This window comes from Dendropsophus ebraccatus, unplaced genomic scaffold (genome assembly GCF_027789765.1).
Source record: "Dendropsophus ebraccatus isolate aDenEbr1 unplaced genomic scaffold, aDenEbr1.pat pat_scaffold_951_ctg1, whole genome shotgun sequence".
Classification (NCBI taxonomy): domain Eukaryota; kingdom Metazoa; phylum Chordata; class Amphibia; order Anura; family Hylidae; genus Dendropsophus; species Dendropsophus ebraccatus.
In genome coordinates, this window is record NW_027210551.1 from 1 (window position 1) to 16,344 (window position 16,344).

Consider the following 16,344-nt stretch of genomic DNA (forward strand, 5'->3'; position numbering starts at 1 on the left):
TTAAAGACTCATATGGTCAAGTGTCATAGGGGAAAAAAAATCCAAAATTGTATATGTTACCAAGAAACAAACCCTAGTGCAACTGCATTGATGAAAAAATAGAAAATTGAAAAAAAAAAATTATCGTAAGAAAAAAACATCCTAGGGGTGCGTTCACACCTACAGGATCTGCAGCAGATCTGCAGCAGATTTGATGCTGTGTTCAGTTATCAGCTGCAGATCCTGTAGGTGTGAACGCACCATAGGAGTTTTTTTTACGAAATCCTTAATCCTCCCAGTTGCCATTTTTGCTCTTCCTTCTGTGTCTCAGGCTCCTGGAAGCAGACTCCAAATCCCTCCGCAGTGTTTCGGGATCCTGCAGGACCAGTGTCACCTCCCCGGGGCCACCACCTCTGGACCAGGACAGCTGGGAGCTATGGGGACGCATAGTCACTCACTGGGAGGAGTGGACCAGGAGGAAGGAGAAGCTCCTGAAGGTCAGTGCAGATGATCTATGATCGACCACAAGTCCCCAGAGGGAAGAGGTTACTTAATGTTCTGGTCTGGAGGTATATTACATTACAGGACAATGTATTATACTGCGGGGAATCATTAACACTGATTGTCTTCTTACTGTGTGGACGGATCACTGCACAGACTCTGCATCAGCTGTAATACTATCTGTCTCTGTCCGCAGGTCACAGGCTGTACAGGGTGCATTGCCATGTACCGATGCCAGATATACCAGCAGCACTCGCTTATATATACTTGGTGCATAGCCGCTCTTATAGACGTCTTTCATCGTCCCCTTCTTATTCCTGTGTCTTACAGGAGCTTATCCGGAAAGGGATCCCCCATCACTTTCGAGCCATAGTATGGCAGATGCTGTGCAATGCAACAGACATGCCAGTGAAAAAGCAATACGCCGATCTTCTGAAGATGTCCTCCCCATGTGAGAAGCTGATCCGGAGGGACATTGCTCGGACCTACCCTGAGCATGACTTCTTCCGGGGTCAGGACAGCATGGGACAGGAGGGACTATTTAATGTCATGAAGGTAATGAAAACATGGAGGGATTACTACATAGTCGTGGAGGGATTTTCCAGAATGTCGATACGTGCAGATAACCCAACTTCCCTCCCCCACAGCTTAGCGTCGCTATTGATGGGTGCTGAGTGCGTAACTAATGGCAGCCAGGGGCCTAGTGGTGGCATCTAAAATACAACTCATCCCGCAAAAAACAAGCCCTCATGTTGCTATGCTTATGGAAATTTACATAATTTGTGGCATAAATAGCGACAGGGACGGAAACAAAAAAAATGCAAAGGTCAATTGGGATTTTTATTTTCTTTCAAATCAACTGATGTCAGAAATTATACATATTTGTAAATTACCTATTTAAATATCTGACGTCTTCGAGTACTTATCAGCTGCTGTATGTCCTGCAGGAAGTGGTGTATTCTTTCCAGTCTGACACAGTGCTCTCTGCTGCCACCTCTGTCAATGTCAAGAACTGTTTGGAGCAGTAGCAAATCCCCATAGAAAACCTCTCCTGCTCTGTATAGTTCCTGACATGGACAGAGGTGGCAGCAGAGAGCACTGTGTCAGTCTAGAAAGAATCCACCACTTCCTGCAGGACATACAGCAGCTTATAAGTACTGGAAGACTTGAGATTCTTAAATAGAAGTAATTTACAAATCTGTATAACTTTCTGACACCAGTTGTTTTAAAAGGAACAAAAATTGCTGGAGTACCTCTTTAATGTAAATCTCTAACTTTTAACATTGTGTTATATAAAATATAGAGAACGAGTATTAAGCAGTGTGTTGTCTGACCGCAGGCCTACTCACTGATAGACCGAGAGGTTGGCTACTGTCAGGGCAGCGCCTTCATTGTGGGCCTCCTCCTCATGCAGGTGAGTGTATGTACAGTCTGCTCCATAGAGATGTATTATATAATAATCCTGTACCCTTCTTATATGTCTGTTTTTCTTCTCGCCATATTAGATGCCAGAGGAAGAAGCCTTCTGTGTGTTTGTGCGGCTGATGCAGGAGTACCGCTTACGAGAGCTCTTTAAGCCCAGTATGGCTGAGCTCGGCCTATGTATATACCAGCTGGAGTATATGTTACAGGTACATCCGCTGCGTAGTGGTTTCTAATCTTGATATTGTTTGGAAGGTAAAGGGCTTCTTATACGGGCTGATTATCGGCCAGGAGTGTTGCTAGAAATGTTCCTCCGGTCAATAATCTGCTCGTGTAAAAGTGACAGCGATCAGCTAAGTGCCTGATAACATCTTTGGAGTCTACTGTAAAATTTAGTGTTTTCGGACGTACATCTCCGTTTGTGGCCGATAACAAAGGGAAACTGGCAGCACGGATATGCATATAACACAAGCAGTACATGCCTTCTATGCTGCTGTGTGATCCGGCATCTTTATTATTGGCTGTAAAGTATGCAAGGATAATATTATTGTTGTTTATTGATTTTGTTTACTACATGGGCTCCGTATAGGCCCATTGTTGTTAAAAAATTGTTAAAATGCAATAAAAATTTAAATTAAAAAAAAAAAAAATATAGAGGAGGAGGAGACATAAGTAGTGTAGCAGTAACATCTGTCCTGTGTTGTTTTCTCTATTGGAGAAGATTGTGTGTTTTTCTTCAGTGTTCCATGGCTGCAGCTGTGTGTGTGTGTGTCTGTGTGTGTGTGTGTGTGTGTGTGTGTGCGCTATGGCTGCAGCAGGCTGTGTGTATGAGTGTGTGTGTGTGCTATGGCTGCAGAAAGCTATGTGTGTATGCTATGGCTGTAGCAGGCTGTGTGTGTGTGCTCATGCGTGCACCCACAGTGCCCCTCAACATCGCTATGTGTGACCCCTCTGTATCACTATGGCTGACCCCTCTGTATCACAGGTATCTGGCATTGTTAGCAGTGTTTCTTTGTGTATGGTGAATATTTAGTTAGAGTTGGAGTCGGTCCTGATAAGATTCAGGAGTCGGAGTTGGAGTCGGAGTCGGAGCTGCGGCTAACCGACTCCACAGCCCTGTCTGCAGGGCCATTTCGAAGGAAGTATTGCGCTATCTGGTGTAATCCAAGCCAGGGTCTATTCATCCTTGTTACACCTAGTCGCTGACTAGAGTGCATCCCGGCCAGCTGTACTGATTCCCCTGGATATAATAGCTCTGCATAGAGCTGTGCTTAGTGCACAACCAACTAAGGTGAGTGTGTAGTTACAGGCACCTTGTCTGCACTGTTTGTCTGACCTACTTTATACCAGGGCTGTAAACTCCGAGCTAGTTTTGGGTGGAGTTGGAGTCATGAAAAATTTACCCACTCCGACTCCAGCTTTTAAAAAAACTTTATAGGTTTTGCTCATCAATATATTTTATGAGCAACATTCTAATAGGACACTGCCCCTATTAGATAAGGGTGAAAAAGTTGTCGGTCACTATTTGGCAGTTTGTTTCTGAGCTTAAAGAGTCCATTGTTTGGGGGGAGATCTGTGCTGTTCTCTTTCTGGATGTTGGATGATTGTATATGAGCAGCCGTGTAATGAAAAGGAGGAGGAGAAGCCATAAGCCATAAGTAGTGTAGACTGTGTGTTTGTGCGCTATGACTGCAGTAGATTATGTGTGTGTGCTATGGCTACAAGTTTATTAGGTATGCATTAAAAGTACATCTAGTACCAATATTTACAATGAAGATTCTCCAAACAACATAAGGCCATATCAGAGAGCTAAAAGTCAGTCTGTCTCGTCGTGTCTAGGAACCATCTGTCCAATGTCCACAGATATCAATTCCAAAGTTCAAACACTCACAGAAATTTCTGACAGCTCTCGACCAATTCATAAATGCCAATGCACAACAATATGTATCGTGCTCCTAGTGGTCCAAAACCATAATGTCCAGTTGGAGCCAGGAGACTGTTAGACCATATTTCCCATTAAACCATCTCGCCCAACGCATTTCAGTAACACCGTACGTTACGTCATCAGGGGCCGTAGGGTAAAGGGTCAGTATAAGTAAGGGTACATAGATCATGTCACATAACAAAAACAATATTCATAGGCATGTTTAATACGCCAATAGGTAATGTGACAGCAATTAATTGTTAATGTTGCCGCCTACTGTACTCACTGTGCCCCCATATAAGCGACCCTGGGGATGATGTCTCACGTGATAATTCTACACATGTGGACACTGTGTGATATAGAGGGATAGTATCAATGCCTGCAGTCATGTAACCTCAAGTTACTCAATATATGTGTACTGTCATACTAAATCCCCTATTAGGGTCTATCGAGACACAGGTTGGTATGTGTAACCGTTTAACCTATGAGCAAATCATTAGACTAGAGCCAAAATCTAGAACAGAGCTAAAAGTTTGCAAGAAACAAAATGGAAGGCCGTAACCTGTTAATTACAGTATGCGTGCAGCTTGGAGGTGTGCTCCTGACATCTGCTTTGGCAGAGTGCCGGGAGTGCCGCCAGCCGCCAACTCTTGTAGCTGCTGCACGGCCCGGCGCGTCTGACGTCACACGTACCAAAGGCGCGCGCTGGAGACTCGTCCCTCCCCCTGCACGCCCCGAGAGATGACATGGTGCTCGTGGGAGTGCCAATTCTAGATGTAGCAGGCAAAGTTAAGGGCCTCATTAAGCCCGTGAGGTGTGATAGTCTGCAGGGTATAAATCCATCTTGTTTCTTCTGGAGTAATGTTTTATCCATGTCTCCCCCTCGAGGGGATGGATTGAGGCTTTCTATGGCTATGAATTTGAACGTATCATTGTTACCTCCATGGTGTTCGCTGGCGTGTATAGCTAGAGGAGTATCCCGTTTGTTCCTTATATCCCCTAGATGTTCTAAGATACGTTTTCTCCACTCCCTTATAGTTTTGCCCACATACTGTTTCCCACACTAACAAGTAGCCAAATAGATCACAGCTTTGGAGCTGCAGTTAATAAAGGAGCTAATTTTGTAGGTCTTGGATGTTTGGCTACTTCTGAATGTCTTAGTTTTGAGCACAGTAGGACAGGCCCTGCAGTGTCCACAGCTGTATGTACCTGCACCCTTTTGTGTATGTAACCATGTTTTGGGTTTTTCAACAGGTGATAGATGGCTTTGTGTCACCTTATCACCTAAACTCCCTTCCGGTAGGTGATTAAAGGATAATCTCCTATGACTTCGCTCAAATCCGGATCCATTTTAAGGATGTTCCAATGTTTTCTAAAGATTTCCCTGATTGGTCCAGATTCACTATCATAAGTTTCTATAATACGCATAAGCCCCTTGGATTCTTCTCTCTTCCTGGGGTTCAGTAGCTCCTCCCTCTGTTTATTTTGGGCTAGATGGAAGGCATCCCTTAATGTATAGTCCGGGTATCCCCTTTCCCTGAATCTGTTCCTAAGGTCTTTAGCTTGCTTAAGGAAATCATCCTCGGCCGAACAATTTCTTCTATTACGGAGGTATTGTCCCCTAGGGATTCCCCTCTTGAGGGGTGCTGGGTGACAACTTTCCCACTCTAGAAGGCTATTCGTAGCCGTCTTTTTCCTAAAGATGGTCGTCTCAAGATACCCCTGTGTGGTTTTCGTGATCTTAACGTCCAGGAACGTCAGGGAGAGCTCATCGATTTCATAAGTGAATCTCAATCCTATCTTCTTATTATTCAGTAGATCGATAAAAGGGGAGAACTCCGCTCTGGTCCCTTCTCACAGGATGAAAATATCATCAATGAAACGTGACCAGTAGGTTGGCATGGCTCCAAACGTCTCTCTCTCGTCGCTAAAAACAACGTTGGCCTCCCACCAACCCAGGAGCAAATTTGCGTATGTGGGGGCACAAGGGCTCCCTATCGCGGTGCCCCTGAGTTGGTGGTAATAGCAGCCATCAAATAAAAAGAAGTTTCTAGTTAAGATGAATTTAACTAGACAAAGAACAAACTCATTATGCCGTTGCATATGTGTGCCCCTTGTAGAAAGGAAGTGACCCACCGCTTTCAGTGTCCAATCATGTGGAATAGAAGAGTAAAGGGCCTCCACATCAATGCTACCAAGTAAAGTGTTCGGTTCAACTATGAGGTGTTCAATATTTTTTAGTAAATCCATTGTGTCCCTTGTGTATGATGGGAGGGCTACAACAAATTCTCTAAGGACTTTATCCACGTATATTCCTAGATTATGCGTGATACTCCCAATAGTGGAGACTATTGGTCTACCCTTTAGTGGTGTTGTCCCCTTATGGATCTTTGGCAGTGCGTAAAATGTAGGAGTAATGGGTGCCCTGGGGAGGAGAAAGAGAAATTCATTCTCATCAATTAGATCTAGCTCTCTGGCTTGTCGTAGGATCCCTTTTAACTCATCAGTATAGGTTTTTGTGGGGTTAGCAGTCAAGATTTCATAGGTGTTCTGGTCCTTCAAAAGTCTGAGACACATATCTACATAGTCCTTCCTGTTCAGCAACACGATATTCCCCCCTTTATCCGCAGACTTGATTACAAGTTGGGGATTCTTTTGCAGGTCTCTAAGTGCCGAACGTTGGCTGTAGCTGAGGTTTTGGAAGTTCTGTGTTGGTGTCAGCTGTTGAAGGTCCCTAGTTACCAAGTCCTGGAATACCTCAATACAAGAGATGTCTCCCACCGGTGGGAACTTGGTGCTTTTAGGCTTACAGTCTGTGAAGGGGCCGCTTCCCCTAGATCTCGTGTTAGTCTCAAGTAGTCCCGTAAGCTCCCTAACTGCAGGTAGGTCTTCTATACAGATGCCAAGCTCCTGGCAGTCCCTTCTGTCCTTCTGTCTGTATGTTTTGTGCCATTTCAGTTTTCTTGTAAACAGATTGATGTCATTCGTCCAGGTGAATGGGTCATAGTCAGTGGTGGGTACAAAAGAAAGGCCATATGAGAGTACTTTTATGTGTTCATCGGTTACGGGGACGGTGGACAAGTTTAAGACCTGGGTCTGTTCTACCGTCCCATGTGTTTTGTGCCTCGTGGTGGTTGTTGACGGGATGGAGGTCCATACTTTCCTTTCCCCCGTTTCTTCCCTAAAAAAGGTTGGGCTGAGGAAGGTGCATACGATGTAGAAGAGCTGTCGCCACATGTGTTGTTGTTATATTGTCCAGATGCGGGCGGTCTACTACGTGACCTATTAGGGTCGTCTCTAGTCCTCCCTGTTCTCCTGTTTCCCTCCCTTGGTTGGGTGTCAGTGTCAGAGGCCTGTATCTGATGATGACAGGTCCGTTTCCTGCTCCCTACTCTTCTTTTGTTTTTCCAAAACTGTATAGGCTCTGTTCTCTCTGAAATCCTGGAGATCCCTGGAGAATTGAGCGTGCTTCCTTTCCTTCAGATGGTATTGGTAGTGTTCAACTGATGATTTCAGTTGGTCCTCCTTGTTAGCAAATTCCGGGTCACTACTAAATTTTAGCACAATCTCCTTTTGTTCCGCACATTTTTTACTAGCTACCTCTAAGTTAGTTTTTTCTTCTTCTAGGAGAAAAGCCAGTGTTCATGTTCATTGCCTATACAAGAAAAACTGGCCCCTACATTGCCATACCTGCCTTTGGTAATTCTCTTAATGCCAACCCCTTACACTTGAGGTTCACATTGGAGTGGAATACCTAAAGCATTTCCTTTATAGACTTAACTTTAGTTGGCAATATACACGAACAGACAGTGAGTACCAACACGTATCACAAGCCCATAGCTGGCAATACTATTGTTAGCCCAATCATGCCATCCACCGCACACAATTAAAGCTGAACCACTAGGGGAACTCACAAGAGCAAATCGTAATTGCTCTGGTGAGGGGATGTGGCTACAAGAAAAACGCCAAGTGTTGGACGAATTGTCTGAACGTGGCTATAAAAATGGATGATAGATCGTGCTGAGAAGAGGGTAGCTGGATGCACACGTGACACTAAATAGGGGAACTTCTTGGTCATTCTTCTGCTAAATTCCCCTCTTTGTTGACTGGTTGTCAGGCCAGGCTGTGAAGGCCTCATCCCCTGGAGCAGCAGGAGAAGGATACAGGTAGAATATGAAGCGATAGAGAAGACTGACAAAAAGCTCAACAACTGGAGAACGTCCGGCAGATGAGGAGCGGGCGTGACGCCCCTGAGGATCAGGTGGGGACAGAGATGGCTGAGCCGCAGGTATCACCTCATACATAGACCCACATTAGATTTTCACTGTGGTTATTGGTGTGGAAATGGCACAGATTTTCCCTTTGACAAATAATCCCACAAGATTTCTGCTGCACTTAATCCCTCCTTGACTGTAGTGCTGCAAAAAAATTTTAGAAAAAAAAAAGATACGAAGATGGTAAATAAAGATATTGGGGGAGATTTATTAAACCTTATGAGGAACTATATGTTCCTATAGTGCACGGAGCGCTGAGGATGAGAAGGATTCTTGCTTTCATCCTCAGCACCGTTTCCGGGATATGAGGAGATTAATCCGTATGCTAACAAGTTGTTTTGGTGCACTGTCCAGCCCGCTCTGCTGATATTCATTAGGGGGGGGGGGGGGAGCGGCCAGGGGGCAGATCAGTACATGTTGGAGCTGTAGCCCCACCCCCAGTGCACCAAAACAACTTATAACATAGGGATTAAACTCCTAATATCAAAGAAATTGTGCTGAGGATGAATGGAAGAAACGTAACTTCATCCTCAGCGCCCTGTGTGAGAGACAGTGGCGTAGCTATAGGGGTCGAAGCGGTCGCCATGGCGACAGGGCCCCTACGCTAGGATGCACAGATCGCTTTAATGTTCCGCCCGCACAGTGAGCGGGCGGAACATTAAAGCGATCAGAATACATGAGCAGGACCTGTCAGCGTCCTTCTCCTGTATTCCCTCCCATAGGCTGCCGGCACTTCATACCAGCAGCCTATGGGACGCCGGGACGTGACCTCTCCGGCAGGCGTGATGATGTGACGTCATCACGCCTGCCGAAAGTCCCGTCCCTGTGGCTCGCAAGATGGAGCCAGAAGAGGAGAAAGAGCTGCAGCCACACAGGTGAGTATGATGTTTGTTTTTTTAGGGGCACCTCTGGGGGCATTATTAGTTCATGGGGGCACCTCTGGGGGCATTATTAGTTCATGGGGGGCACCTCTGGGGGCATTATTAGTTCATGGGGGCACCTCTGGGGGCATTATTAGTTCATGGGGGCACCTCTGGGGGCCTTATTAGTATATGGGGGCACCTCTAGGGGCATTATTAACTCATGGGGGCACCTCTGGGGGCATTATTAGTATATGGAAGCACCTCTGTGGGCATTATTAGTTCATGGGGGCTTCTCTGGGTGCATTCTTAGTATATGGGGGCACCTCTGTGGGCATTATTAGTTCATAGGGGGTACCTCTGGGGGCATTATTAGTTCATGGGGGCATCATTATTATATGGGGACACCTCTGGGGGCATTATTAGTTCATAGGGGGCACCTCTGGGGCATTATTAGTTCATAGGGGGCACCTCTGGGGGCATTATTAGTTCATAGGGGGCACCTCTGGGGGAATTATTAGTTCATGGGGCACCTCTGGGGGCATTATTAGTATATGGGGGCACCTCTGGGGGCATTATTAGTATATGGGGGCACCTCTGGGGGCATTATTAGTATATGTGGGCACCTCTGGGGGCATTATTAGTATATGGGGGCACCTCTGGGGGCATTATTAACTCATGGGGGCACCTCTGGGGGCATTATTAGTATATGGGGGCATCTCTGGGGGCATTATTAGTATATGGGGACACCTCTGGGGGCATTATTAGTTCATAGGGGGCACCTCTGGGGGCATTATTAGTTCATGGGGGCACCTCTGGGGGCATTATTAGTTCATAGGGGGCACCTCTTGGGGCATTATTAGTATATGGGGACACCTCTGGGGGCATTATTAGTATATGGGGGCACCTCTGGGGGCATTATTAGTATATGGGGGCACCTCTGGGGGCATTATGTTTATAGGGGGCACCTCTGGGGGCATTATGTTTATAGGGGGCACCTCTCGGGGCATTATTAGTTCATGGGGGCACCTCTGGGGGCATTATTAGTTCATGGGGGGCACCTCTGGGGGCATTATTAGTATATGGAAGCACCTCTGTGGGCATTATTAGTTCATGGGGGCTTCTCTGGGTGCATTCTTAGTATATGGGGGCACCTCTGTGGGCATTATTAGTTCATAGGGGGTACCTCTGGGGGCATTATTAGTTCATGGGGGCATCATTATTATATGGGGACACCTCTGGGGGCATTATTAGTTCATAGGGGGCACCTCTGGGGGCATTATTAGTTCATGGGGGCACCTCTGGGGGCATTATTAGTTCATAGGGGGCACCTCTGGGGGAATTATTAGTTCATGGGGGCACCTCTGGGGGCATTATTAGTATATGGGGGCACCTCTGGGGGCATTATTAGTATATGGGGGCACCTCTGGGGGCATTATTAGTATATGTGGGCACCTCTGGGGGCATTATTAGTATATGGGGGCACCTCTGGGGGCATTATTAACTCATGGGGGCACCTCTGGGGGCATTATTAGTATATGGGGGCATCTCTGGGGGCATTATTAGTATATGGGGACACCTCTGGGGGCATTATTAGTTCATAGGGGGCACCTCTGGGGCATTATTAGTTCATGGGGGCACCTCTGGGGGCATTATTAGTTCATAGGGGGCACCTCTTGGGGCATTATTAGTATATGGGGGCACCTCTGGGGGCATTATTAGTATATGGGGGCACCTCTGGGGGCATTATTAGTATATGGGGGCACCTCTGGGGGCATTATGTTTATAGGGGGCACCTCTGGGGGCATTATGTTTATAGGGGGCACCTCTGGGGGCATTATTAGTTCATGGGGGCACCTCTGGGGGCATTATTAGTTCATGGGGGGCACCTCTGGGGGCATTATTAGTATATGGAAGCACCTCTGTGGGCATTATTAGTTCATGGGGGCTTCTCTGGGTGCATTATTAGTATATGGGGGCACCTCTGTGGGCATTATTAGTTCATAGGGGGTACCTCTGGGGGCATTATTAGTTCATGGGGGCATCATTATTATATGGGGACACCTCTGGGGGCATTATTAGTTCATAGGGGGCACCTCTGGGGGCATTATTAGTTCATGGGGGCACCTCTGGGGGCATTATTAGTTCATAGGGGGCACCTCTGGGGGAATTATTAGTTCATGGGGGCACCTCTGGGGGCATTATTAGTATATGGGGGCACCTCTGGGGGCATTATTAGTATATGGGGGCACCTCTGGGGGCATTATTAGTATATGTGGGCACCTCTGGGGGCATTATTAGTATATGGGGGCACCTCTGGGGGCATTATTAACTCATGGGGGCACCTCTGGGGGCATTATTAGTATATGGGGGCATCTCTGGGGGCATTATTAGTATATGGGGACACCTCTGAGGGCATTATTAGTTCATAGGGGGCACCTCTGGGGGCATTATTAGTTCATGGGGGCACCTCTGGGGCATTATTAGTTCATAGGGGGCACCTCTTGGGGCATTATTAGTATATGGGGGCACCTCTGGGGGCATTATTAGTATATGGGGGCACCTCTGGGGGCATTATTAACTCATGGGGGCACCTCTGGGGGCATTATTAGTATATGGGGGCACCTCTGGGGGCATTATGTTTATAGGGGGCACCTCTGGGGGCATTATTAGTTCATGGGGGCACCTCTGGGGGCATTATTAGTTCATGGGGGGCACCTCTGGGGGCATTATTAGTATATGGGGGCACCTCTGGGGGCAATATTAACTCATGGGGGCACCTCTGGGGGCATTATTAGTATATGGGGGCACCTCTGGGGGCATTATTAGTTCATGGGGGCTTCTCTGGGGGCATTATTAGTATATGGGGGCACCTCTGGGGGCATTATCAGTATATGGGGGCACCTCTGGGGGCATTATTAGTTCATAGGGGGCACCTCTTGGGGCATTATTAGTTCATGGGGGCACCTCTGGGGGCATTATTAGTATATGGGGGCACCTCTGGGGGCATTATTAGTTCATGAGGGCACCTCTGGGGGCATTATTAGTATATGGGGCATCTCTGGGGGCATAAGTTCATGGGGGCACCTCTGGGGGCATTATTAGTTCATGGAGGCACCTCTGGAGGCATTATTAGTATATGGGGGCACCTCTGGGGGCATTATTAGTATATGGGGGCACCTCTGGGGGCATTATAAGTATATGGGGGCACCTCTGGGGGCATTATTAGTTCATAGGGGGCACCTCTGGGGGCATTATTAGTTCATGGGGGCACCTCTAGGGGCATAATAAGTTCATGGGGGCACCTCTGGGGGCATTATTAGTATTTGGGGGCACCTCTGGGGGCATTATTAGTTCATAGGGGGCACTATTAGTTTATAGGGGGCACCTCTGGGGGCATTATTAGTTCATAGGGGACACCTCTGGGGGAATTATTAGTTCATGGGGGCACCTCTGGGGGCATTATTAGTATATGGGGGCACCTCTGGGGGCATTATTAGTATATGGGGGCACCTCTGGGGGCATTATTAGTATATGGGGGCACCTCTGGGGGCATTATTAGTATATGGGGGCACCTCTGGGGGCATTAGTTCATGGGGGCACCTCTGGGGGCATTATTAGTTCATGGAGGCACCTCTGGGGGCATTATTAGTATATGGGGGCACCTCTGGGGGCATTATTAGTATATGGGGGCACCTCTGGGGGCAATGTTAGTATATGAAGGGACCTCTGGGGGCATTATTAGCTCATAAGGGCACCTCTGGGGGCATTATTAGTTCATGGGGGCACCTCTGGGGGCATTATTAGTATATCAGGGCACCTATGGGGGCATTAATAGCTCATGTGGGCACCTCTGGGGGCATTATTAGTATATAGGGGCACCTCTGGGGGCATTATTAGTATATAGGGGCACCTCTGGGGGCATTATTAGTTCATGGGGGGCACCTCTGGGGGCATTATTAGCTCATGGGGGCATCTCTGGGGGCATTATTAGCTCATGGGGGCACCTCTGGGGGCATTATTAGCTCATGGGGGCACAGCAGGGAATCCTACATACAGGGGGCACAGCAGGGGATCCTACATACAGGGGGCATCCCAAACAGCGCAGTTACTTTGGGAGCCTACAGGAGGGAGAAAGGGAAGGAAGTTGCTATAAATGTGCGGAGCCTAAATTGCTTGTCTCGCAGGTTCTGAAAAGATGAAACGTATCTGGAAGGAATCATCATGGAGGTCTGGGCCGGATGGAGAGGAAAAGGGAAAGTGACGCCTCAGATCAAAGAAGACGTCACCTGTGAGTCCCTGTATGACACTTTTCTTATTTTGTAGAACATCATTTAGTAGGGGTGCCCCGAGGTGACAGCTACTACATTATCTGTACTCAGAGATATCACTGTTATCTGTGGTGTTACATAGGACTGCAGGTGATATCAGGTGACTTCTCCAGGTTGCAGAAGTTCAAACTTCATTGTGCCCTGTTGACAGTTTATTATGGGAGTTGTAGTTTTGCAGCATGTGGCTCTTCAGGTTGCAGCACTAAAACCCCCATTGTTTCCAACTGGCAGTTTATGATGAGAGTTGTAGTTTTTCAGCTGGAGAGTCAAAGATTGGAATACAATGATTAGACAATGAAACAGTACAGTCCATTAATTATAGGGGGAAGTAGTGCAGTACATGAGGTGGAGGCAGTGACAGTGCATTAGAACATGGTGGCACATTAGAGTAATTGGATATAACGTTAGATTTGACTTTGCCTGATCGGGTGAGATGGGGGGCCCCAAGCTAACATTTTGCACCAGGGCCCATCAGCCTTTAGTTACGCCGCTGGTGAGAGATATCACCAGTCAGAGTCGGACTGGGGTACCTTGGCCCACCAGGGAAATTGATTCTTGGGGCCCACCCAACATATAAAGACATAATCAGCGCCAAACCTTTCACGTTAGTACAGCGACTTTGCATAGAGCTGTGTATGTGAGCAGCAAATGCTAGTGCACTGCCAGTCACTTATACAGTTGTTACTGATTTATGCAGTTGTGGTAAAACTGCACCATTTAGGTAGAAACTTTAATGAAATTCCAACAATATTGCTGTAAAAACACATAAAAAATGTCATGTGTGAACACAGCCTCAGAAGATGAAGGAAAAAAAGACCATCTAGTCTGCTCCTCTATTACAATCTCCAGCAGAGGAGACCCATGACGGTTTTGCCTCACCACAAGGTGTTGGGCTAGAATAAGACTTTAAAGGACCATCATGAAAGGCATATCAGTGGTCATTAAAGCGTTAAAGAGGTACTCTGGTAAAAAAATATATATATTTTTTAAATCTGATGTCAGAAGTTACAGATTAGTAAATTACTTCTAATTGAAAATCTTCAGTCTTCCAGTACTTATCAGCTGCTGTATGTCCTGCAGGAAGTGGTGTATTCTCTCCAGTCTGACACAGTGCTCTCTGCTGCCACCTCTGTCCATGTCAGGAACTGTCCAGAGCAGCAGCAAATCCCCATAGAAAACCTCTCCTGCTTTGGACAGTTCCTGACATGGAGAGAGGTGGCAGCAGAGAGTACTGTGTCAGACTCAAAAGAATACACCACTTCCTGCAGGACATACAGCAGTTGAAAAGTACTGGAAGACTGGAGATTTTTAATTAGAAGTAATAAACAAATTCGTATAACTTCCTCACACCAGTTAGTTTGAAAAAATATTTTTCACCGGAGTACCCCTTTAAGGTCAATACAAAATGTCAGACAGATGTGATTAAAAGTTTAATCTGTCTCAGGGTTGAGACACCCAACAATGTCCAGAATGTCACTCAGTCCATCACAATGCAAGTGAGGGGCTGAGCACTCATTATAGGAGATGGGTTCCATTATAGTCTATGGGCCCATCATGTGTAACATGACTGATGGAGTGATGATCTAGCCACCACAGGAGGTCTCAGCACTGACACTGACTGATCAAAACATTTTACATGTCTGCATGATGTCAAAAGTTTTTATAATTGCAGTGGAAAGAAAGCGGTAAGCATGGTGTCACACAGCTAGGTTCACACAGTAGTTTGGTCATTTTTTTGTAACCAAAACCGGGAGTGGATTTGAAGCACAGAAAGGCTCTGTTCACACACTGTTAAAATTTAAAATAACGCCAATTATTTGCCATTAAATGGCGGCCATCCACTAAATTTCTACAGTGTGGGAACAGAGCCTTTCTGTGTTTTCAATCTACTCCTGGTTTTGGTTGCAAAATACTGGGCAAAATACTGAGCAAAAATACTGTGTGTGAACCTAGATTTAGGCTGGGTTCACACCAGATATAACACCGGCCGGTGTTACTGGAGATCATCCCGGATAGTACTGCAGTACTGGCCGGATGATCTTCATTTCTGCTGAATTCGGATGCAGGTGCACCAGTGTGCACCTGCATCCGAATTTACCACTGCACACAATGGAGCGTGTGGCTGGAGCTGCACGCTCCATTGTGTGAACTGCCATGTCTGTACGGCCGCTATTAGTGGCCGCAGAAAAATGCCATGACAGTTTTTTGTGCGGCTGCAGCGTATACTATGTTTATACGCGCCGTCTGGGATTCCATTCATTACAATACAACGTATGTTTTGCATAAATCGCGGCTGTTATTGCAAATTGCAACAACAGCTAAGATTTATGCAAAACATATGTTGTGTGAACATGGCTTTAAGATGTAATCTGCCATTTTATAATAGTAGAAGAGAGAGAACACCATGCGGCGCACATAGCTTATTACTGCAGAACAAATGTGTGTAAGTGGCTAAACTTTCTGCTCACCTTGGGCGGTCATGTTACAAGCCCAAGACCGCCAGTCACTTTAGCGGTGGTTTGTACACCTTGATGCCGCTTGCAGCCCTTTCAACGGAACCAGGAGACTTGGTACAATAATTCAGCAGCGAAGACAGCACCAAAGTAGTAAAAAAATCTTGTGACTTTATTCACTCCCTCTTGTGCAATGTTTTGCCTTACTCAGAGCTAAAACGAAACATCGCGCTAGAGAGTGTGAATAAAGTCACAAGATTTTTTACTACTTTAGTGCTGCCTCTGCTGCTGCTCCGGAGGGGGTGTAGTCTGGTGAGGGGGGCATAATCCTACCTATCACTGATACTGCTGCTCCGGAGGGGGTGCAGTCAGATGAAGGGGGGCATAATCCTACCTATCACTGATACTACTACTGCTGCTCCAGAGGGGGTGCAGTCTGGTGAGGGGGGCATTATCCCACTTGTGTCTGTGTCTGCTGCTTATATCTTTATTTTTGAGTCGGTACACGCGGCCACGTCATCAGCCGCTCAGCCGCGATTGGCTGAGCACAGTTATGCTCAGCCAATCGCGGCTGAGCTTCGGATGACGCTGCAGAGGGCG

The 16,344-nt window shown here is 46.7% G+C and overlaps 1 protein-coding gene across 1 annotated transcript; it reads left to right on the forward strand.

The window, feature by feature from the left end:
- Positions 1–310: 310 nt before the first annotated feature.
- Positions 311–5,644, forward strand: LOC138781152 (EVI5-like protein; the record flags this gene model as incomplete). The annotated part of the gene is made up of 5 exons (XM_069956777.1): positions 311–476; positions 811–1,035; positions 1,820–1,894; positions 1,986–2,111; positions 5,579–5,644. Coding segments are annotated over 5 exons (658 nt in total), but the record flags the coding sequence as incomplete, so codon positions are not given.
- Positions 5,645–16,344: the final 10,700 nt, after the last annotated feature.